Source organism: Sander lucioperca, chromosome 12 (assembly GCF_008315115.2).
Source record: "Sander lucioperca isolate FBNREF2018 chromosome 12, SLUC_FBN_1.2, whole genome shotgun sequence".
Taxonomy (NCBI): domain Eukaryota; kingdom Metazoa; phylum Chordata; class Actinopteri; order Perciformes; family Percidae; genus Sander; species Sander lucioperca.
The window spans coordinates 29,055,657-29,078,898 of NC_050184.1; the positions used below are offsets into that span (position 1 = coordinate 29,055,657).

Sequence of the window (23,242 nt, forward strand, 5' to 3'; positions counted from 1 at the left end):
TACTGTCTATGGTGATATGTTTACCATATAAATTATACCCAGATCCACATACAGTACATAATAAAGGAGTTTAACTTCTAGAAAAAAACGCATTTTACTAAACTAAAATCGCGTTACAATTTTAAATATTTGTAACGTAACTTTTGTATTTTCATTTTATGCTTGTATAACTGTTAGGTTACTAGAAAAAGCAGTATTTTACTCAAGAACAATGTTTAAGGAAAAATTGTGAGTATTTGTAATTGTATTTTTTTAATTGTATGCCACCTTATACTTCTACAAATGTCTGTTAAAATAACTGTCACCTGTCAAAAAACCTGCATTTTACTCAAGTACAATTTTGATTATTTGTACTTGGTTATTTTAATTTTATGCTACTTTATACTTCTACTTTTACAAATGTCAGTCAAAATAAATGTTACATCCAAACCAGATGAGCCAACTCAACAAATGTCTGGCCATAGATTGCTAATTGTGAATATATAAATGTTACTCTTATTATTACTCCATTACATATTAGAGGGAAATATTATTTACTCCACTACATTTATCTGACAGCTATATTTTACTGATACAGATAGACTTTACATACATATGATCAGCATATTAAATATGATAAATTGTAAAATGTTCATGTTTAAATTCAATATTAAAATCTAAAAAAGAAATGATTAAATCAAAGTTTACAAAGTAGTTAAAATTATCTCAACATAACTACCACAGTAAAATATTGCTTATACATTAATCTGTAATAATCTAATTATATATATGGTTGTTTAATTTTGATGTGTAACAACAGTTCCCTCTGGTGTGTAATAGAATAAGAGTGTTGGTATACAATTTCTCATATGTACTTAGAATAAATGTCAAATGAACTAACTTACTTAACTGTTTGCTATTCAAGATAAAAAATAAAAAAAAATCTGCAAACATTATGTTTTTATTAAAAGTAACAGGAATACAAGATTTAAAAAGAATTGAAATATCACATTTATTTTCACAAATGACTGTACAATAGAAAAATGTTGGCAGAGAGCAGACAAACAACATACGTACAAGCCTACAGTAAAGACATCATTTACTTGTGTTTTGTTTATGAATGTATTATTACAGTTTCATAAGAGTGTAATACAACGAATTTGGATGAAATTATTCAGTTTTTGATTTTGTTTAATTGTTCATCAGAAAAATGTCAATTTTTTTACCACAACATGAAGCCCTCAAAACAGGACAGTTTGCATCATCACCCACATTAAGTAACAGAGAGCTATTAACAGTTCCACTTCTGTATCACTTCCTGATTGTTGATCCAGTTCAGAAGTCTTTCTGAAGATCTAAAAGAAAGGAACAAAATATATTACATGAAAGAACCAACTTCTGTGGCGCCCTGGTAGCTCACCTGGTTGAGTGTGCACCCCATATACTAAGGCCTGGGTTTGACTCTGTCCCCCGGCCCTTTGCTGCGTGCCCCTGTCTCTCCCTCCCTTTACTGTCAAATATTTAGCTGTACTATATAAAAGGCAAAAAATCTATATAAAACCAACTTCTTAAAGGCAAACTATGCAGTTTTCTTTAGCATAATTTACTTTAACTGAACAGCTTCGGAGTCATTGGAATGGTTATATGACTTTTTTCGGGTTGAGCGCCTGTGAGCGGAAAAACCACCCGGCTAGCTATAAGAACAAGGTAACGATGGAGTTTTTCATACTATCGTCATGGCTGAGCCTCAAAGAAGCAGAAAGCTAGGAAAGCATTGTCGGAGGAGCAGAGAAAGAGGAAACGGCAGACTGACCGAGCGAGGAGTCAGACCCGAGTAAACATCGGACCTGTGTTTTCAGAATGGCGAGAACGGAGACAAACAGAAGCCTGCAAATCCGATGCTGACCTGGCGTTCTTGCTGTTGCACTTGTAAGTATCTTTGATCAGAAAATGTATCTGCCACAGAGTTTCTTGTCAGCTTGATGTTGGCAAACGCAAGTTGCTTCTGCTCCGACAGCGTTCTAAGGCCATTGTAGGAAAAAAGAATAATGTTACGGACCCGTGAGAGAAGGGTAATATTTTGAGAAAAACCTCAGTGGACATGGCTCCGTGTGTTCGCCAGCTTCTTTGAAAACAAATGCACATGACCAGAGGGAGAAGAGGGGGGGTCGCCAACGAGTTTTTACGACAGCGTTGCCAAATATATATTCTGAAGCTGTAGGTGGAGCTCTATAGAGAAACCTGCGAGCAAAAAGCGAAGAAATTGCCAAAACTGCATAGCGCCTCTTTAAAGTCGCCTTCATTTCATCTACTAAGAATAAAACTTACCACTTTTTTTGAGAAGTTCTCCTTTCCATGAGCGAGCCATCTTCTCCAGAAACTGATCAAAGTATTTCACATATTTCGCCAGGCTTGTTCTTTTGTAATCTGTCAAAAGTAATCAGTTACTCAGATTATTTAGAATAAACTAAAGCTCCATGGGTTCTCATTGATAGTTAGCGTATCTCATCATGTAAAAAATAATTATTATTAATGATCAAAATTATAATAAAACAGGGACGATAATTCAGTGATTCCTATCCTACAATAGGAGAGGCCCCACGTTTATTCAGTACCTGCTATATGGTTGAATTTATTTTGATATTGAGGAAAAATAAATTGAGGTTCAGCGTGTCAAAGGTGATATACCACATTTGCCTCATTTGAGCCAGGAAAAAAATGCCAGATTAACTTGTGGTTAACTTGGCCTGTTTATAACTTAAAAAAAAAAAAAAAAAAAAAAAGTACAGCTCATGCGTGTGATACCATAAGCTTGAAATTCGGATTTCAGAATCTCACCTCTGATCTTTCGTCTCTCTGCTGCGTCCTTCTCGTTTTCCTTCTCCTTGGTGTCCTCTGACTTTTCTTCCTCGGTCCTGGGTCGATCCAGCTCCTCACAGATCTGACTACAAAAATTTAAAGCTATGACATTAGCTCTGTTGAATATCAAACGCCGCACACAACAGAGCACGAGACATTAAATTATCGCTTACCTGATTGTGGGCACAGCAAAAGGATCAAACGTTTCTAATTCTTTGAGGTCCATGGGAACAGAAATACGCCCTGGCCAGAGTTCAAAAGAGAGAAGTCACAGTGAGACTGTTGCTCTGGTGTATTTACCACACCATCTTGATTAAACCTCCTTAGATCTATGCTCACCTGTTTTGGGATGGACGCTGAAGGGGCTTTTCAGCAAATGGTTCACCCCTTTACTGACGTTCACATCGAGCCGTGGGTAACAATACTGCAGCATGATTTCTTTCTCAAAGTATTGGCCCCTTTTGGCAGTGCCCTGGAGAAGGAAAGATTATACCATTGTGTCTGTTTATTATAAGCTCTCTTGCTGTAATATTTAAAAATCAATTCTAGGTCAAACAACCGCCATTATGTAATACAGGCAGAATTACCAACCTGTTTCCTATTGGCTTGTTCCTTTACCAGTTTCCAACGGTTCTCAGGTTTCTTCTCGTTTTGGAAGTCCTGCTGTAATTCTTTTCTTACATGTAAAAGCTGGAGTTAAGGTCAAGGCCAGTTATTTTCACAAAGGTTTTAAAGGAACACGCCGACTTATTGGGACTTTAGCTTATTCACCGTAACCACCAGAGTTAGATAAGTCCATACATACCCTTCTCATCTCCGTGCGTGTTGTAACTCTGTCCCACGGTTCCAGCGGTAGCTAAGCCTAGTACAGATCCTGGCGGTAACCGGTTCCAACTAGCCTACTGCTCCGAATAAGTGACAAAATAACGCCAACATGTTCCTATTTACATGATGTGATTTGTATAGTCACAGGGTGTACAAATAACAAGGTCATATGAGACACAGCCATCTTTTAACTGTATACAAACTGGGAACTATATTCTCAGAAAGGCGAAGCACTGCTACTCTCTGCTCGGGCTTCTCAGGTGCTGCAAAGCATATCACTCCGCCCAAGCAGCAGTGCTTCCAAACAGAAAAAGAGACCACACTCATATTTGAATCACATTTGAGAGAAAGAAAGTACAGGGTTTTTTTCTTCGCTCCACTGCATATTGTAAAAAGGATATCTTCAGGCATGAGTGCCAGCACTTTGTCTACAGATTCCTTGCGTCCCAGTATGTCCTGTTCCTGTAGTGCGTAGCGAGGGAAGTATCGCTCCACCACCGCCAAAGACTCTCTGTTGAGATCACAGGTACAGACTCTTAAACAGCTGAAGCCGCAACATCCGTCAAAGGCAAAGACCTCAATAACAGTCTGTGCAATTAGACACAAACATCATAACTGAATAAACAGCTACAGCTCCATACTGAGCTTAACTAATAAAATACTCTGATTCTTACCTGATAAAAGGATGAATTGGATCTGTGAGCACAACTTTCTTCAGCGTCTCTTCACCTCCCTATAAAACAGCAGTGAATAGAACATCAAAAAAAATTAACTAATTGGTTTTATACAGATAGGAAAAAAACAAAAACATATCTAGTTGAAGGGAAAGAAAATGTAGGAATATTCTTGTGTTCCGTGTAGGGCTGCAACTAACGATGTTTTCGTTATTGATTAATTTGACTATAATTTTAGCGTTAAATCGATCAATAGCTTTGTCTATAACATGTCACAAAATAGCAAAAAATGCCTGTTTTAATTTCTTACACCCCAAGGTGATGTATTCATATAGTTAGTTTTATGCGACCAAATGTCCAAAACCTAAAGATATTCAGTTTACTATCATAATATATTATATGACAAAAAAAGCATCAGATCCTCACAATTGAAAAGCTGGCACAAGGAAATTGGTTTTGCATTTTTGCTTACAAAATGACTACAACGATTAATTATTAAAATGGTTGCCGATTCATTTTCTGTTGATTAACTTATGAATTCATCTTTGCAAATCTGCTTCAGTGAATACTATGAAGGTAAATATGGTGCAAAAAGGGAGAGCTTGTAGAATACAATGTGAGAACTTGCAGAACAAAAAAATCTGAACTTGTATGTTAAAATTTGCACTTGTAAAAATAAAATTTGCACTTGTAAAAAATATTCACACACATGTGATCTGAATTTGAAGTCATACAAAGAAAAAAAACATGAGAGCTTGTAAAAAAAATCTGAACTTGTAAGTTGAAATTTGCACTTGTAGAAAATGTTCACACACCTGTAGTCTGAATGTGAAGTTACAGAAAAAATATTCACAAATGTGTAGATTGATATTTACATGAACACAATGACAGCTGCAAACTTATAATGCAACATTTACTCGTATACTTTTTTTTTTTTTTTTAATTCTGGTTCATTTTCCATCACAACCACAACTCAGTGATTACAACCTCTGGAATCTGTCACTGCAACTTCACATATGTGCTCTCTCGCATCACAAAGTGGCCAATCTGCGCACCTCGACTTTCACAACACTCTTGACGATACATTTGGTGCAAAACTAATTTGTACCTGTGGACTTAGGCTGTGGAGCTCTGAGCTAACAGAACGGGAAAAGCCTTCTTATATACAGTCTATGGGAAAATCAGGGTTTCTATCGCCAGATGAGGGACAACTCTGTCCGGCTTATTTATGTAGCATGGAAACTTGGTGGAATAGCATGCTAGCGTTAGCTAACTAACTAACAGCCCGCTTCTAAATAAATACCTTTTAATTATCTAAACACTTTTTAACAGTCAAACTAAAACACTGGCGGTGAGCTCCACGGCCTGCAGCCGCAGACGGACCGTCATCAGTGGGGATCGACCAGCGTAGCAACACTGCTTTTGCCAGAAAGCTTCGCTGCCGACCTCGACCTGCAGTCGGAGCTCCAGCGGGACACGGAGAGCCCCACATCCGGTAGCAGCGGCCCATCCCCCGGCCGTGACCAGAGCTTGCTTTGCTGATGTTGTGCATCCCTGCTAAGAATTGCACCCGCTTGGGCAGAAACAATAATTTCTGCAGAATTCATTGCTGCCGAAAATTGCATCTAGGTAGCAAGGAAATGCTACTACAGAGTCTGATAAAACATTGATGTCTCTAAACCTTCTAAAATCCTAATCATTATTGATGAACATGACAAAGAGATTTACTATTGCCTAGTTTTTAAACAGTACTTTGCCTTATAAAATCATTATTTTCCCTAGTGGATGCAATTCTCGGCAGGGATGCGAAACTTGGCACCTGTTACCCACTGATGACAGTCCGTCTGCGGCTGCAGGCCGTGGAGCTCACCGCCAGTGTTTTAGTTTGACTGTTAAAAAGTGTTTAGATAATTAAAAGGTATTTATTTAGAAGCGGGCTGGCTGCTAGTTAGCTAACGCTAGCATGCTATTCCACCAAGTTTCCATGCTACATAAATAAGCCAGACAGAGTTGTCCCTCATCTGGCGATAGAAACCCTGATTTTCCCATAGACTGTATATAAGAAGGCTTTTCCCGTTCTGTTAGCTCAGAGCTCCACAGTCTAAGTCCACAGGTACAAATTAGTTTTGCACCAAATGTATCGTCAAGAGTGTTGTGAAAGTCGAGGTGCGCAGATTGGCCACTTTGTGATGCGAGAGAGCACATATGTGAAGTTGCAGTGACAGATTCCAGAGGTTGTAATCACTGAGTTGTGGTTGTGATGGAAAATGAACCAGAATAAAAAAAAAAAAAGTATACGAGTAAATGTTGCATTATAAGTTTGCAGCTGTCATTGTGTTCATGTAAATATCAATCTACACATTTGTGAATATTTTTTCTGTAACTTCACATTCAGACTACAGGTGTGTGAACATTTTCTACAAGTGCAAATTTCAACTTACAAGTTCAGATTTTTTTTACAAGCTCTCATGTTTTTTTTCTTTGTATGACTTCAAATTCAGATCACATGTGTGTGAATATTTTTTACAAGTGCAAATAAAATTTTTACAAGTGCAAATAAAAGTTTTACAAGTGCAAATTTTAACATACAAGTTCAGATTTTTTGTTCTCACATTGTATTCTACAAGCTCTCCCTTTTTGCACCATATTTACCTTCATAAATACCTTCCTGCCACACTAAACACTCATGTCCAATATCTGTTAAATATAACAGACCAATAATAGTTGACTAATAAATAATCAAACTTTTTGTTACCTCATAGCTTTAAAGATTACAGCGCTTCTTACGTGTGCTAGACTAGTGCTCTATGAAACCTGCCCGGGTGTTAACTATACCAGAGATAAAATGGACTATTTATTGTTTGGGCACTATTTTACCTGAGAGAAACACACTGACATACACACACAATGCTGAACACAACACCCTGCTGCTAATAAATACACATGTTCTAATCATCTAATAAAAGCTGTTACCTTAACCAGGCTGAGGTATTCTGCAACTGCAGAGCGTGCTGCTACAGAGAGCTTCCTGGCAGCTTCATCACACACCCAGCAATGCACTCCTCTTCTGCCAGAATAAACCCACAGCAGGTGCTGGAAACCAAAGTCCTCTAGAAGATCACATACACCAAAAATAAGTGTTTGATGCTTATTCTGCCAAAAATCAAAGATAACATGACACAAAATCAATGACAAACAAACCTCGAAGAGCTCTATCCAGGATGTGAATGGCGATGGTCATCAGGGTCCAGCACTTGCAGCAAATGTCTGCAGCACTAAAATGAGAGTTTGTGTTATCTCAGTGATGTGACTGTTAAGATATTATGAATTAAACAAGATAAACACCCCATAACCAGTTCACCTGCAACAGCTTCTGACATCATCATAATCTGTCATATCAATATCAAACACCAGCTCCTTCTCCAGGGCCTGGAAGGTCCCTGACTTCACTGTGTTGTGCTGATTGGGCTGTGGGTCAGAATCAGAATCAGTTTTAATGGCCAGATAATTGTAAACACATACAGGGAATTTGACTCTGGCTGTTTGTTGCTCACACAGAAATAGACATACGGCTAAAAACAAAGACAACAAAGCTGAACAAGTTATACATAAACAATTGACAACTAAGGTTATGTACAAAGAGATTCAACTTTATCAATATAATGTCTGCAGTGACACAAAAAAGCAAGTGAAAAGCAAAAGTAGATGTATGCAGTCTCACCCTGTGACTGTATATGGCTCCAATGTCAATCTTGTAAGGGTTCATCTTCTGCATTTCCTTCTCCAGCTCGGTCTGTGTGCTGAAAGACTGGTAGCGGACATAGATGTCATCTTTGAGTGTGAAGGAGAACTCTCGGTTCTGAAAGTAGTTCTTCTGCACTGAGGTTGTAGACACAAAAATAACACATTAGTCCCCGACAGTGTTGTTGACTCTTTGACTATCAGGCATGGGAGGGAATAGAGGACACATTAACACATGCAGGCAGCTAAATAGCAAATAACATTGGTTAACATAACTTGGTAGCATTGCTTTTTGCTGGCTTTCCCGGCCTGTAACATTACTCACCTCCTCCATAATTCAGCCAGCGATAATACTGGGAGAAGGGAAACAGGCGTCGGTAATAGAGCGGTAATAAGTCCGGTAAACAGGCCGAGTCGTAATTTGAGGACGACATTAGCGACAATATAGTAACAGCTACGGTACCGTTGTAAAATGACGTTAAATTGTCAGCAAGACGCTTGCTACCTGACTGACAGTTCGGTGTGTTGTCTTACGTCGAGTGTAGCGCGGGAAAACTCTTACGCGGAGGAGAAAACCAATGAGACAAGGATGAGACAATGACGTCAAGGAAACGCGGAAATTGTTTTCCTAAGTAATCGATATTCCCCCCAATTAGCTTCTTTGTTAGATCTGAAAAAGTAAAGCCAATTAGTTACGAAAGAGTTTAACTTGATTTCGGCGCCATATAATAGGCTACGTTAGTTGATGTTCTCAAAGGTTGACCCCACCTTGTAATATTCGTCCTTCAACGGAAGTGAAGGCGGAAGTGTCGCCGGGCGAACAGAGGATCATGGGACATGTAGTAATTTGACTCTGCTGAAAAAATGAAATAAATGCAACAAATAAAAACAAATAATATGAAGAAAATAAATGAATAAATAGTTAAAGCAAAAATAGATAAAATAATGCAATGTACGAAAGAAAAGTATTCTATAATCACTCCAGCAACAAAACGATTACTGAATCCTGTTGAATGTGTTGTGATTTAATGACTTTGTTTAGATTTTAATTTCTTTCTTACACCTTTAGAGGGCAGTATAGTTTCATGAGAAACTTTTACAGGGTTGCTACCCAGAGCCCCATTTCAGGGAACGCAATAGTAATTTTCATCATGGCAGATAAATGGTAGCCTACTAAAACACTATGGACATTTATTTTCTTACAGAAAGACTATGGAAACAGTCAAAATGAAAAATTAATGAAGATACACAGATACTATCAGGAAAGAGGTGGAAAACAAAAAGGACACTTGCCTTGGTTTTAGAGATAGCCTGGGATGCAGGGTTGAGATGTGCTTGTGTTTTCACACAACTGTCCTCTTTTGTTTTGGATAGATTTCTCTAATGTCATTCTCTCTTTAGTCAGAGACACTTGTAGGTACATACTATATGTACAAGGACAACATTTGCTTTGACATTTGAAAAGGGCACTTTTGAATTCAAGACAAAAAGGGGCAAGGGTGGTGCCCCTTTTTGTCCTACCCACTAGTCACATAGTCTAACACTGATTGCTTAATATTGATTTTTTTTTTTTCCACTGTTGTATTTTTAGCCAGTCTCAAACTCATTGGACTGAAGTGGCGCTGTTCACACTGAAGGTTAAGGGCTGTGCAGCGATAAGAGCTCTCGTCATTTATTGTACTTCTGATATTAAATAACAGTCGGCGATTGTACTGTGGCTGTTATTAAATATGAGTTGCTCTACAATTTTTTTTTCATTCTGTCTCATCTCATCTCCTGACTTTTCCAATGTTGTCATTAAAACGTCTCTCTATAATTTCCTTCCATGCCTCTGTCATTTTGTCTTTAGTTCAAACAAAATGGAAATACAAACCTTTTTAAATACAGTGCAGCTGCCATCAAATGTATTAAATCCTCCTATTACATCATACGTTACTGACATCATGTGAATATGAAGCTTTTAAGAAATAAAATCAATATTTTCACATATTTTGTAGTGCACCTGCTAACCAAGAATCCTCCATTTGTATGCATTCTTATTTAATCCATTTACTTTTTTAACAGTTGTAAGACATGTAGATGCTGACAGTGAGTCTTACGTTCCACATTTGCAATTAGACAGCTGTGTTAGCATAATATGCTACAATATGTGAAATATCTGTGCACTAAATTAATGGTAATGAACTACTTTCTCCTTTGCAGCATCACTGAACTGTGCCACTTTCAAGAGCAATTAATAGACAAGCATGCCAATACATTTCCACTTGATGATTGCACTTGTTTTTATGGTAATATTCTTTAATCATATCCTGATTTACATAATGCAAAAGCTTTCAACCACATCTTACTTGAATTATGCAAATTATTTCACTGTAAACCATCGGGGATTTGGTTAGACCTTTCTTAGAAATGATTTGAAATGGATTTGGGATTAACACTGTCTGTCTCTACCGACACTACCACTATATGTATGCACATGAATGCACTTTACATACAGTAGTAGACAAAACAGATACTTAGTGCTTACGAACATTCACTGACACACACACACACACACACACACACACACACGCACACACACACACACACACACACACACACACACACACAACTAAACTAAATGTCAGTGGGTTGAGTTAGATATAAGGTGAAACAAGGGGTGAAAATGTAACTTTCAGCTGTGTCTCTGATAAATCTAGGTCAGACATACATCAGGTGGCCATGGCATGTTGGCCAGCACTGTAGGTCATTGTGTTAGCTGTAGGCCTACACAAGAAGTCATAGTTTGGGGTTGATATAAAAGTCACTGCATCCTCAGATGACCAAAGTGTGCCACAGTTTCAGAGTGTTGTCGCCTTTCATCAGGTAAACATTGGGGACACACGTTAGAAATTCTCTCGACCACAGTCTGCAGTGATCACGTTACCAAACGTTGCGTTTGATGGTACTAATGTCGAAACTCTATTTGTTCCATCATCAGGAACGTCCTTATGGTATAAGATTATCCTTAAAGGAATAGTTTGACATTTTGGAAAATATGCATATTCACTTTCATTCCAAGAGTGAGATGAAAAGCTAACATAAAGACTATAAACAGCATAACTCACTCCAACAATCTAAAACATCCCTACTAGAACTTTTATTAATTTTTTAATATTTATTAATTAATTAATTAACATGTAAATTGTTTGTTTAATCTGTACATGATGTAACAAGTCTACAGCCATGGTAGCGACACTGTGAGCATGACTCTTTGAGCTAAATGCATCAGCATGCTTACAAGTTTACAGGTTTAACATGCTGATGTTTAGCAGGTCTAATGTTTACCATGTTCACCATCTTAGTTTAGTGTGTTAGCATGCTTACATTTGCTAATTAGCCCTAAACACATACAGCTGAGGCTGATTTAAATGGTAATTAGTTTTGCAGGTATTTAATAATAAACCAAAGTGTTGAGTGTGACAAATTAACAATAAATTGATGATAGCGCTTGATTTAAAAGTTAAGGGATCACCAAAGTTATTATAATTCATCCTGATGGGGACATGAATGTTTGTACCAAATTGCATGGCAATCCATCCAACAGTTGGTGAGACATTTCACTCAAAAATACAAATGTGGTGGCGTTACATTAAAAAGTCAGGGTTTCACGAAGTCAGATACATCCACTGGGGACCTTGAATGTTTGTATAAAAGTTATTGGCCATCCATCCAACAGTTGTTGAGATGTTTTAGTGCCCTCCCAAAAAATGGCAGATAACTCTCAGCAAGAAAGTCAGTATTTCCCAAAATGTTGAACTTGAAACTCACCCCTCTCGTCTATCCAATGTTAATAAGGGACAACGTTTAAAGGTGGTTTATTCTGCAAACAATTAAATAAGTAAGTACCATATAAAGAAAATCTGATAGAGACCACTAAAAGGGATAAATGAAGCATAATGGAATGATGTATTAGGATCAAGTAGTTGTTGGCATGTTATAAGTGTATGGTACATGCGTTTGAGAGCACGAAGATAGAAATCCAATGAAGCAAAACAGAGAGGGACATCATTTACCTTGTTTCACTCCGCACCAGGTAGCAGGTGCAATTCATGTCCCCATCCAGAGTTTCACGCTGTACATTAAGGCATCAAAGAGCCCTCTGTAACAGTTGTTTCCATTTCTGTTCTGCACAACTAGCCATGCTCCACTTCCTCTCCAAATGGCTGGCACTCTTGAATTCTCTGTTATACTTCAGATTGATGAAGCCATCTGTCATCTATTCAGGGTTGGGAGGCAGTGCTACGTGTTATATAAACATATGTACACTTACAGTCACTCATATGTTTCATGTAAAAATAATTGCATGCATCCTCACATGGCTGTATCCCACAGTTGGTCTGAAGGATAAACACAACAAAAAATCACATTAAAACAGACACTGAGACAACATTTAAAGTAAATTCTGATTAGCTAAATTTCTGCGTAATATCCACCTTTGAACCTTTTCATAGCCTTTACATTTTTTACCATTTATTTGATCAAAATGATGAAGCTCCGACCTCTGAACTGAGATACTAAAAGACTTTGAGGTCATAAAACTCCAAAACATTTGTTAATCTATGACCAGCACACACTATTGACACAAGTCAGATAACAGATGAAATACTTCTGATGACTTCTTGTGACTATTATGCACACACAATACTCAAACAAAATTAGATACTAGGTACTATAACCAGGGGTTTTCCACAGAGAGGACATGAGAGGACAAAATTCCCCGTTAACTTGTGTTCACACGCCATCAGGTTCCTATAGTGTTTACTTAATAGAAAGTAAAAGAAAATATTTCCTTCTGAAATGTAGTGGAGTAAAAGTACTATAAAGTAGCATAAAATGTAAATACTTAAGTGCAAGTACCTCAAAATTGTAATTAACAACAGTGTGAGTAGATGTACTTAGTTACATTCCACTACTGCCATAATTCCCATTTTGTGGGTTTCAACTACCAGTGGTAGAGTGTAACTAAGTACATGTACTCATGTACTGTAAGTCCAATTTTGACACTTATTCATTACATTTCAGAGGTAAATATTGCACTTTTTTCTCCACTACTCCATTTCTTTGACACGCTATAGTTACTAGTTACTTTTTACATATGATATGATGCAATACTATACTAGGCTATACAACGTATCTAAAATTGGCTCCACATTAACATACTACAACATTAATTTTAATGCTCTTACATGTATTGTTAGTGATAAAAACTGAATACTGTAATATTCTATAATAACACAACACTTTGAAAGGAGCCATTCTGCATAATGAGCACTTTTACTTATGGGCTACTTTACATGTTGCTGATAATAACACTTTTGTACTTTTACTTCAGTAACATTTTTAATTCATGACTTTTACTTGTAATGTAGTAGTTTTAAACTATGGTATTTCTACTTTTATTAGCCATTAAATATCTGCGTAGTATTATATAGGCCTACAACTGAAAGGTTCAGGGTGGTTTACGTGGTGCATTGAGGGGACGTCAGTATTTCTTAAATCTCGGCTGTGGCTCTGCAGTTCACCATCCACCATTACCACCAAACAAGATGAGACCTCGTGCACTGCGCAGCACTCATTGGTTGGCGCGACAATATAAAGTTCCGCAGTGATTCTCTCATTGACTGCTGCTCTGCTTCACTCGCTCACTGCCTGGCTGACTGACTGAGGAAGAAGAGCAGAAACACAGCCGGTTACAGAGAGGATTTACAAAACTTTATCGTTATTATTCCCACTCTTATTTATTTGTAATAGTCTGCACGTTTAATTCATCTGCACCATGAAGGAAAGAAGACTCACGCAACCTTTTGTAGCGAGGTGTAAACTCGTGCTGGTCGGGGACGTCCAATGCGGTAAAACAGCGATGCTACAAGTCCTGGCCAAGGACTGCTATCCAGAGGTAACGTTACGACATATCTTTTACAATAACGTCAACAGTTCTTTTTCGGATGCTTTTCGATTGAGACTGAAAGTATACTGATGATTTTGGTATTCATTTTCTACCCCAAGGAAGAACAAATATTACCTAAATACTCCCATATAGACCAGAAGACTGGACTGGAAGAGTTTTCCTTGACTGTATTAAGCTACTTTACGTATGCCAGTAGTACTTAATTTACATTTAAATAGTTATCTTATTTATTCTTAGAGGCTTATTATTATTATTATTATTATTATTATTATTATTATTATTATTATTATGTCCTTGTACTGCTGCAACAACCAAATGTCTCCTCTCCTCTTTCCTTACCTTAGTTCTAAAACTCCCATGGTGCCATATAGTTTATGGCATTATTGGATTGGCATACATGTGTAGTAAAGGATATTTGATTATATGCTGTATTTTCATAGGTTTAGTTTAGTAATTTAGACAGGGCTACATAAAACCCTTTACATTGGGAATGTGATATACTGTATGTTTGAGCACAGCTGAACCAATGAATTGATTTAAAAGCCAAGTTAATCACTGCTAATTTTGCCAAAATGATTGTTTTAGTCATTTAAAAATCACAATGCGTCACAAATGTAAAGATGTGTTTGTCTTTTATTTTATATAATTATGTAATATGTTTTGCTGTTGCCTCATTAGCTGATTCCCTGGTAACTTAAGATTTTTTTAAGATTAAGATTCTTTTTTTTCTCTAAATGATGAATTTGTTTAAACATTTCCATGTACATTTGTGATAAATGCTCCCTAAACCTTTTTCTTTTTGTCCATTTCTAGACTTATGTCCCCACTGTGTTTGAAAACTACACCGCCTGTCTGGAGCTTGAAGACCAGCGTGTTGAACTCAGCCTTTGGGACACATCAGGTGAGGATTACGCTTGGGTTTTTTATTATTACCACAGTTTAATAAATCTGCCAAAGAACAAGGATGTGATCACCTCTCCTCTCTATCTTTGACTCACTGCCAATTTAAAATTCTCCCCAAGCTTTCATGTTTGTTGAGCAATGAGTTAAGCAGTCAGTTTCTGTATTCATGGGCTGATTTGTGGAACTTGTTTACCCTCCCAACAACAACACAGTCAGCCTGGAGTCGAGTAACGACTGTTAATGAAGCTCCATCTCATTAGTTGTTTTACAAACAGTGTTGTTGCTATTTAACCAGACATCACTATCTGCCAGTCCTGTTTTGATGCAGTTAAGCAGCTATTCACTGGTGTGAAATCCGTTAAGAGTTCTTCCTTGGTGGATTGGTGCAATTGATTCACTGGGATTCAGTGGGGCAATGAACGACACACCTGAGCGACAAGCCTGTCTAAGCAAGTTAGGACCAAAATCTACATTTTTGCATGGAAAAACATACAATGTAAAAAAAGGACCCACAATCAAAGACCAACAAAGGCCCCAGTTTGAGAAATACAACTGATCTATTACAAGGAATGCAAAATCTCTATGGCTACCAAGTTAGCTATACAGTATTTCAATCTCATCTGTAAGATTTTGAAAATGAAACTGTTAACAGCATTATTGTAGCTTTGAGCAGTTTATCTTTTTGGTGGTCAAAATAGTTACTGATTAATTTTTCTGCCAATCAATTAATCAGCTAATCATTGCAGCTGTAGTATGTATTTATGATAAAGGGGACTGGAAAAGGTTTACATCATGATTAACCTACTTTTGTTTTAACCTTTGTTAGAACATATGTTTGTAGAGCTTTAAAACCAACTTTCTTGGATATAATATACAACTCTCGATATTTGATAACGTGACTTCTTCCACTCAGAGGTCAGAGGCATTACATGAACATCGTCCATTGACAAAAACATTATACAGCAACACTCATTTAGGTAAAATTGCCAAAGGGTTCTTGATTCCACCTTCTCTAATGTAAGGATTTGCTGCTTTTTTTCTTCTGTTAAAATGACAATCTGTATTTTTTACAATTTCCGGACATTTTATAGACAAAAAGTGTTGTGAATCAAGAAAATAATCTTAGTTGCAGCCCTAATACATACAATTCAGAGAAGCATTGGTGGCCTAACTGACATCATACAGTAATTACCTTAAACATATGGGGAAATTATGTAAATAGTATCAATAACAAATCCACTCCAGTATAGATTTATTTCACAATAGCATTGGCTGAGGCATTGTGCTCAGAGGAAGTTGAGCAGTGCCAGTTGGCCTGCAGAGGGGTTGTTTCACAGGGGAGAGGGGGATGCCTCGTCCATGCAGGGGGTGGAAGCGTGTGTGTGCGTGTGTGTGTGTGTGTGTGTGTGTGTGTGTGTGTGTGTGTGTGTGTGTGTGCGTGTGTGTGCGTGTGCATGCGTGTGTCTTGTTTTACTATGTGTGCAACTGTGTGTTGCGTACAGTCACTGTGAACAGAAGGCACAAGCGAATGATACTAAGCAAAAAGATATGCATGACCTCCTCACTGCCTTATGGTGTTAGCCGCCTAAAAAAAGGTCTTATGTAACTGAAACCAGCACTGAACTAATGTAGGTTTGTGTGTTTATCTCCCACGGAGTAAAAACTTTCTGGACAGTCACCCTTTCCAGAGGAAAACATTGCATAAGACCTATTTACTTTTTCAACACACACAAACATAGTTCCTGTCACTCTTTATGTATGTTTCTTTCCATTCTCTGTCTTTATTATCTATATTTATATCAATTAATTTGGTTTTTAAGAAAATATTGAAAAGTAAAAAAAAAAATTCAAATCACATTCTTCTAAAGCCAAAGTTGACATTCTTCACACGTCTTGTTTTGTCTGCCCAACAGTCCACACTCAACTATATTCAGTTAACAATCTTCACATAGGATAAAGAAAACCTGCAAATCATGCTGAAACTAGAGAATGTTTGGCATTTCTGCTTAAAAAATGACTTACAAACAAACAATTGGTTATTAAAATAGTCAATTAATGTCCTGCCGATCGATGAATTGAATAAATCGACAAATCGTTTCAGCTCTGATAACACCACTTTAGGTGAATTACTCTGATATAATATGATCTTTTACATACAAAACAGATGTGAGAAGACACATTTCACCTAGTTCTACAGTATGTGTACCACACGCTTTAACAATAAAAAGGCTCAGAAGCATATTTCTTCAGTTCACGTTGCCTCTTTTATCAAGTCTTATCCTGTCTTTTGAGTCCAAATCCTTCCATTCGTTTTCTTTCTTTGAGAGTACAGAGTGCAATTTCATTACATGAACTAATGTTTGCTCAACTGAAAGGGTGTATGTGTTGAGTTTGTGTGTTTGTGTGTCCAGGCAGGGGGCTGCTAATATGTGGGAGTGGAAGTTGTGTCCTCTTTAGATCTCTCTGCCTCCTCTTTCTCAAGCCTTACTGTACATCACCCTGAATAGTTATGTGACGAGCGCTTTGATTCCCTCTAAAATAAAATGTTATTGATATATTGTAGTTGTATAAGTTGTTCTACTTTGCACATTTAAGTCAAACATTCTGACAGACTGAGTTAACCAGAAGGGCCTTTTGAATGGCAGCACTCTTTGTTGTTGGAATATTGTTGTAAAAACCATCCATCCATGGTGTTTTGAGTGAGATACGGTTTCTTAATGTGTCCTGTCTTCAGTCTCTGGGTGAGCTGGTCAAAATCGGCACGGCTTGTGACGTCACAAGCCGAAACGAGCAGGCTAACCGCAACCATTAGCTCGTAGCGTAATGCTAATGCTAACGCTAGCATGCTACCTCGTTCTCAATAGCAAAGCACTGCTACAACACACACAAGTTCACCATAATCTACAAAAGAACTACTTCCATGTGCGCCCTCATTTAGAAGTCTCCCAGCTAATCCTGCCTTGTAACTGACCGAAGTTGTAGAAACAGTCTTTCTTTTACTGTCTATGGAGCTAGCTAGCTGACATGATCTACATCTGAGCTACTGGGCATGTGCAGTGCAATCAAAGATAGTACAGAAGAAGAAGAAGAAAAGAGGTCTCACTCTGTAGCTAAAACAGAGACCAGCTGAAAAGAGGATCTGCAGCAGTGAGAGAGAGAGCGGTGCAGTACAACAAAAATATGGTGTTTTTTGAAAATTAAACCATGTAAACCTATTCTGGTACAACCTTAAAATACAATTATGAACCTGAAAATGGGCATAATATGGCTGCTTTAAGACAACATGATTGTTAGTTAGTTGCTTATTCGAAATGTCTATTCCTGATGTAATTATATCCTCTTTTATTTGAAAGGAAAGCTTCTGGTGCACATTTGGCCCCTGAGGACAGGAGTAGGAAATTAAATCTAAGTGTTGGTGTGGGGAGTGATTAGGTGGCAGAGGAATGACAATAGAGAGCGGACATCCTGTCAGTCTGTTTTTAGCACAGGAGCCTTCCTGAGAGTTAAAGGAAAGGTTTCTACATAGCTGTGCTGTTTATAGAAATGTGGGGAAAATGTGTTTCCTTCACACTGTAATTCACATTCTCATAACTAAGGTGTTGTATTTATGAGTCAACAATCAGAGTAGACTGTCTGAGTGAGTTGATGAATAGTGTTTGATATCATTTTGAGGATTGGTTTATTAGTGGGTCAGTAGGGATTTGTTGGGAAAGTAAAGTGGCTGCTGGTTAATAAAGCATCACTTTGACAAGATTAAATGCTCAGCAGCACCAAATCTTGCAACTATTTGCAACAGTGGATCTCAGAATACGGTGTAAAGTTTGGGAGTGATTGGCCTCTGGCCTGCGCTGCAGTTCCGATTCAAATGTTTGACTTTTGAAACAATGGAAAGTCTTGCTGCAACTCTTCCAGTAGCAGCAGCTGGCAGCAATCACACACACATTCTGAAGAAAATGCCCATTTTAGTGCTACTTTATGTTTGTTAATAACAGCATTATGTTGTTGTTTAAATAAATAGTTTGACATTTTCAGTAAAATAAGTTTTGTATTATAAATAAATAAATTTGCTTTCTTGCCGTAAAACAGCAAATTGTCATTGGGGGTTATCTAACCGTTGGACAGAGCCATGTTAGTTTCCTTTGTGCTAAAATAAGCTAACTGGTCATAGCTTCATATTTAACTCTCCACTAGAAAGCAGTGTTTCCCATAATGTTAAAACTTTTCCTTGAAGAATACTTTTAATTTTGCTCAGACATAGTGTTTGCATTTTTGACACTTTATCAGATACTGAACCTGTAAGCCAGACAGAAAACCTTGGAAAGGTTATCCTACAGTATGATGATTATTTTCTTTCTTCATTCTTTTTCTTTTTTTTTCTTCTTCACTCAAACAAAAGTTAGGTAAAAATAAAGTTTGATATTGACTAATAATGGAAAGACGTGATTGGTGCAGAGTTGCACTGACCGTAACTCAGTGAGTTAGTTTACTCACTGGAAGAATTCCTGTAAGTGTGAAGGTATCAAACTTAGTGACATTATTTGCCCTTTTATCAGTTTGGCTGGGGTGTATGTGACTGTTTGTGTTTGTACTGTGTGGAAGTGAGGAGGATGGTTGTCATAGAACATTATAATAGTGTCAGTGTCAAAAACTTTACTAAAGGTTTTCAAAGATGTTGTTTTGAGCTAAGTGCCCACCTTCCTAAATCATATCAATAAAATTGTATGTTGTTGCATAAGACCTAAGTGTGTATTCCTAAATGTGACTTTGTCTCTCCAGGTTCTCCATACTACGACAACGTCAGACCCCTCTGCTACAGCGACTCAGATGCAGTGCTCTTATGCTTTGACATCAGCCGACCAGACACAGTAGACAGTGTGCTGAAGAAGGTATTAATATTATTACCTGCTGCAGTGTGAACTAGGGGTGGGGAAAAAAATCGATACAGCATAGTATCGCAATATTTTAGGTGGCAATACTGTATTGATACACGGACGCCAAGTATCCATCCATTATTATATATGTGTTGGTCAGCTTGACAAGTGAGATGAACAAACAGAGAAATGTATCTTTTTAGATAGATACAGTAAATAGTTTCCTTTTGGGGATATGATTTAAATTGGGCAAAATTTGAAGTTGGGAAAAAAGGTAATAAATTGCAATATGTCGCAGAATATTGCAATATGTTTAAAATCGCAGTTATATTGTATCGTGACAAAAGTATCGTGATGATATCGTATCGTGAGGCCTCTGGTGATTCCCACCCCTAGTGTGAACATGACAGCCTGACCTCACCACAATCTTACATCTTAATTTTACTCGTTGTTTGCAGGTGGTAGCCCCTCCTTGATCAATAATCTGCCCTCCCCCATATTCACTCTTTACATGTTGTATTGTTTACTAATTACACTTTCAAGTGACAATCTCTTGATACCTGTTTCTCTTCTCCTTGCAGTGGAAAGCAGAGATCCAGGACTTCTGTCCCAGCACACGGATCCTACTAATAGGCTGCAAGACAGACCTGCGCACAGACGTATGCACGCGCATGGAGCTGTCCAATCAGAAACAGACTCCCATCTCCCATGAACAGGTTTGCCGTGACTACTTTTTTCTTTCTCTGTGCATCTATTTAGGTTTCTGTCTCCCGTCCACACTGGGTAGTCGTAGAAATCCCCCTTTGTTTTAATCTCCCCGAGCTCAACATATATTTTTCCTTCACATTGTAGGGTTCATCCCTGGCCAAGCAGCTTGGAGCAGAGGCTTACCTGGAGTGCTCAGCCTTCACATCCGAGAAGAGCATCCACAGTGTTTTCCGTACTGCGGCTCTGGCCTGCATGAACAAACCCCAGCCTGCCAATAAACCCAGTCCTGTCCGCCGCCTCTCCAAGAGACTCCTCCATCTGCCCAGCAAGACAGAGCTGCTCTCCTCCACCTTCAGCAAGGACAAGTCCAAGAGTTGCTCCATCATGTGAATACTGTGGGAGCATGCTGGGGGGAAAAGAAAGCAAGGACAAGTAGGTGATTCAGCAGGGGGCCCAAGGGTGTGCAAGGGAAAGAAAGGAATGATTTCTACAATGCATTTCTCTCCTTTGCAGCATCCTCCTCGTCAGCCACTGAAAAAAATTACACTTGCTACACTCTCTATATTCAACTCTGACATTGGACTTTTGATCACCAGCACACCAGTGCAGAGACAGAGTAAAAAAAGTGCTTGATGTTGAAAATATTACAACATGTACAAATAGAGCATAACAGCCATTTTAAGACCTGTTTGATTCCTTACATAAAGGTTGCTGTGAGAGCTTAAATAAGGTCAGTGACTCCTCTTTCCCAAGTGGTTGTAAACACTGCATTTGACTGCATTACCCTGATGAAACTTATTTGAAATGTTGATAGCGCTGCTCTTTCCCATCCATCTCTTTATCCGAATGTCTCTTTAAGGTCACGATATGGGCTGAGGTGACGAGATGAAATGTAAAATCTGACAGTGACAGGAAGTGGTACCTACAGAAATGCAGCTCGGGGGAATTTCAAACAAGCAGTTCCTTGTATAAATTATTCCCCCAATGACCCCTCACAGTATTTTGTTTGGAAATAAAAGCTGACAGTGGGGGAAAAGGGGAGAGAAGAGAGCGATTTGGCAAAGCACAGTGTTCATTTGCAAAGGCAGTTGGAGGATGAACTGAGCGCACGTCTGAAGGAGCCAGTGTGACTCAGCACTCACATGAGCTATAAAACAGTCTAGAGGTGGACTTGCTGTGACATAACAAACAAAATCCTAGGCCATGTAAAGACCGTCGGAGCATGTTTTTGTCAGATCCCCTTTTATTACCCATCACCACAGCAGTATTAATTGTTCAGTTATTTATCACAAGGCTTGATTTTAGAGATGTTACATTAATAATGCATCTTCTCATGATGCATCTTCTCACTGTCCCCTGATACTTTAAGAGCTGCTTAATGGATATCAGCTTTTGTTCCAACAAAAACAATTTTTTTTATTCTTTTAAAGAAAAAACATAAAAGATTTCTTTTTTTTTCTTTTTTTTTAAGATGCACCTGTTGCCATTTCCAACCTGGAAAGTTCACATTAACACTAAATGTCCCTGAGATGATAGGTGGGAAGGTTGATTTGAATCACAAATAAAAACAGGCTGGTCCTGTCTGAAGAAAGAATTTTCTTTTGTTTTTATGCTTAAAAAATATTTTCATTTTATTTTTCAACTTCCCAGAAAAGTATTCTTGACCTTTTCCATTTATTAAATAGGTTTTTTTTGTCTGGATGTTTCTACTTGCTTGTGACTGTCTTTGTTTTGTGGCTGTTGATGTTGTTCTTGTATTTACTTGAGTCTTCTAGCATTAGCTGCTGTTGACAGCTCAGCTAATGGAGGACTTGATGATTTGTAGGTCTGCACCGAGAAGCCCAGAGTTCTCTGGATGTACGGAACACTGGAATTTTACGTGTTGCCTAGCAACAGTGTGAGCAGGGGCAGGCGTGAGCGGGGTTCCTGCCTCACAGAGAGAGAGAGGGAGGGATGGCTCTCCAAGCGGGCGCCTCACCTTTTATTTGTAGCATTAGACAGAAGCCACTGCGAAGGGGGCGGCTGGACATTTCAGGGAGCGACGGACTGCTCATAATCTCCACATGGCGTCTAAAACATGTCTCTGTAGCTCTGCTTTAGTCGTTATTTCAAACAAGCTCCATTTAGTTCAATATACAGCTGTCGTTTAACTATTTCTCTTTTGCTCGTTTTTTGACGGACAGACTTTCATTTGTTGTACATATCCTTTCTAATAAAACTGTTTATTAGAAATCCCTAAAAAGAATGTTACTGAAGCAAAACAAAATGTTTGTGTCAAGTTGCCTATTATTATGGCTTTAAATTATTGACTGAATTCTGTATTTGTTATTGTCATGCTCCTTTCTTTAAATCTTTATTCAAATAAATATGTCTGATGTTCATTTACAAGTCAGTGTTTATTTCTGCATTAAATCCATTATAAATAGACCTTTGAACATTTGGTGGATGTAGGCCTACTGATCCCTGATTATATAGAAATACACATTATTGGGGAAATACCACAAGAACTGGAGAAGAGAAACGGTATAAAAATGTATATCAGCACTATATATTGCACACTTTCAAACAAGATAAACATTCGGGAGGACAGTTTTGTGTGTACCCTTTAAGTCCATTTAAGTGATTTCTTTATTGCTCTATTCATGTTTAACAAACAGCACTTTTCATGTACAGTAGATGAGTTCAAGGAGCTGTATCAAATTAGAACAAGACATTATTTGAGTAATTTAATC

General features: G+C 37.9%; 2 protein-coding genes across 2 annotated transcripts; one reads left to right on the forward strand and one right to left on the reverse strand.

Moving 5' to 3' along the window:
- Window positions 1–966: 966 nt before the first annotated feature.
- On the reverse strand, window positions 967–8,665 carry prim1 (DNA primase subunit 1). The gene is made up of 13 exons (XM_031316783.2): window positions 8,404–8,665; window positions 8,059–8,216; window positions 7,699–7,805; window positions 7,539–7,612; window positions 7,311–7,447; window positions 4,338–4,396; window positions 4,065–4,174; window positions 3,430–3,521; window positions 3,178–3,310; window positions 3,012–3,081; window positions 2,818–2,924; window positions 2,308–2,406; window positions 967–1,334 (listed from the first exon to the last, which is right to left on the reverse strand). Exons 1-13 carry the CDS (start codon window positions 8,510–8,512, stop codon window positions 1,315–1,317), a joined length of 1,275 nt encoding a protein of 424 aa, XP_031172643.1. The 5' UTR covers window positions 8,513–8,665; the 3' UTR covers window positions 967–1,314.
- A 5,030-nt stretch (window positions 8,666–13,695) lies between these two features.
- LOC116062181 (rho-related GTP-binding protein Rho6-like) lies at window positions 13,696–22,891 on the forward strand. The gene is made up of 5 exons (XM_031316789.2): window positions 13,696–14,016; window positions 14,842–14,929; window positions 19,708–19,817; window positions 20,384–20,518; window positions 20,655–22,891. Exons 1-5 carry the CDS (start codon window positions 13,897–13,899, stop codon window positions 20,898–20,900), a joined length of 699 nt encoding a protein of 232 aa, XP_031172649.1. The 5' UTR covers window positions 13,696–13,896; the 3' UTR covers window positions 20,901–22,891.
- The last annotated feature ends 351 nt before the right edge of the window (window positions 22,892–23,242 follow it).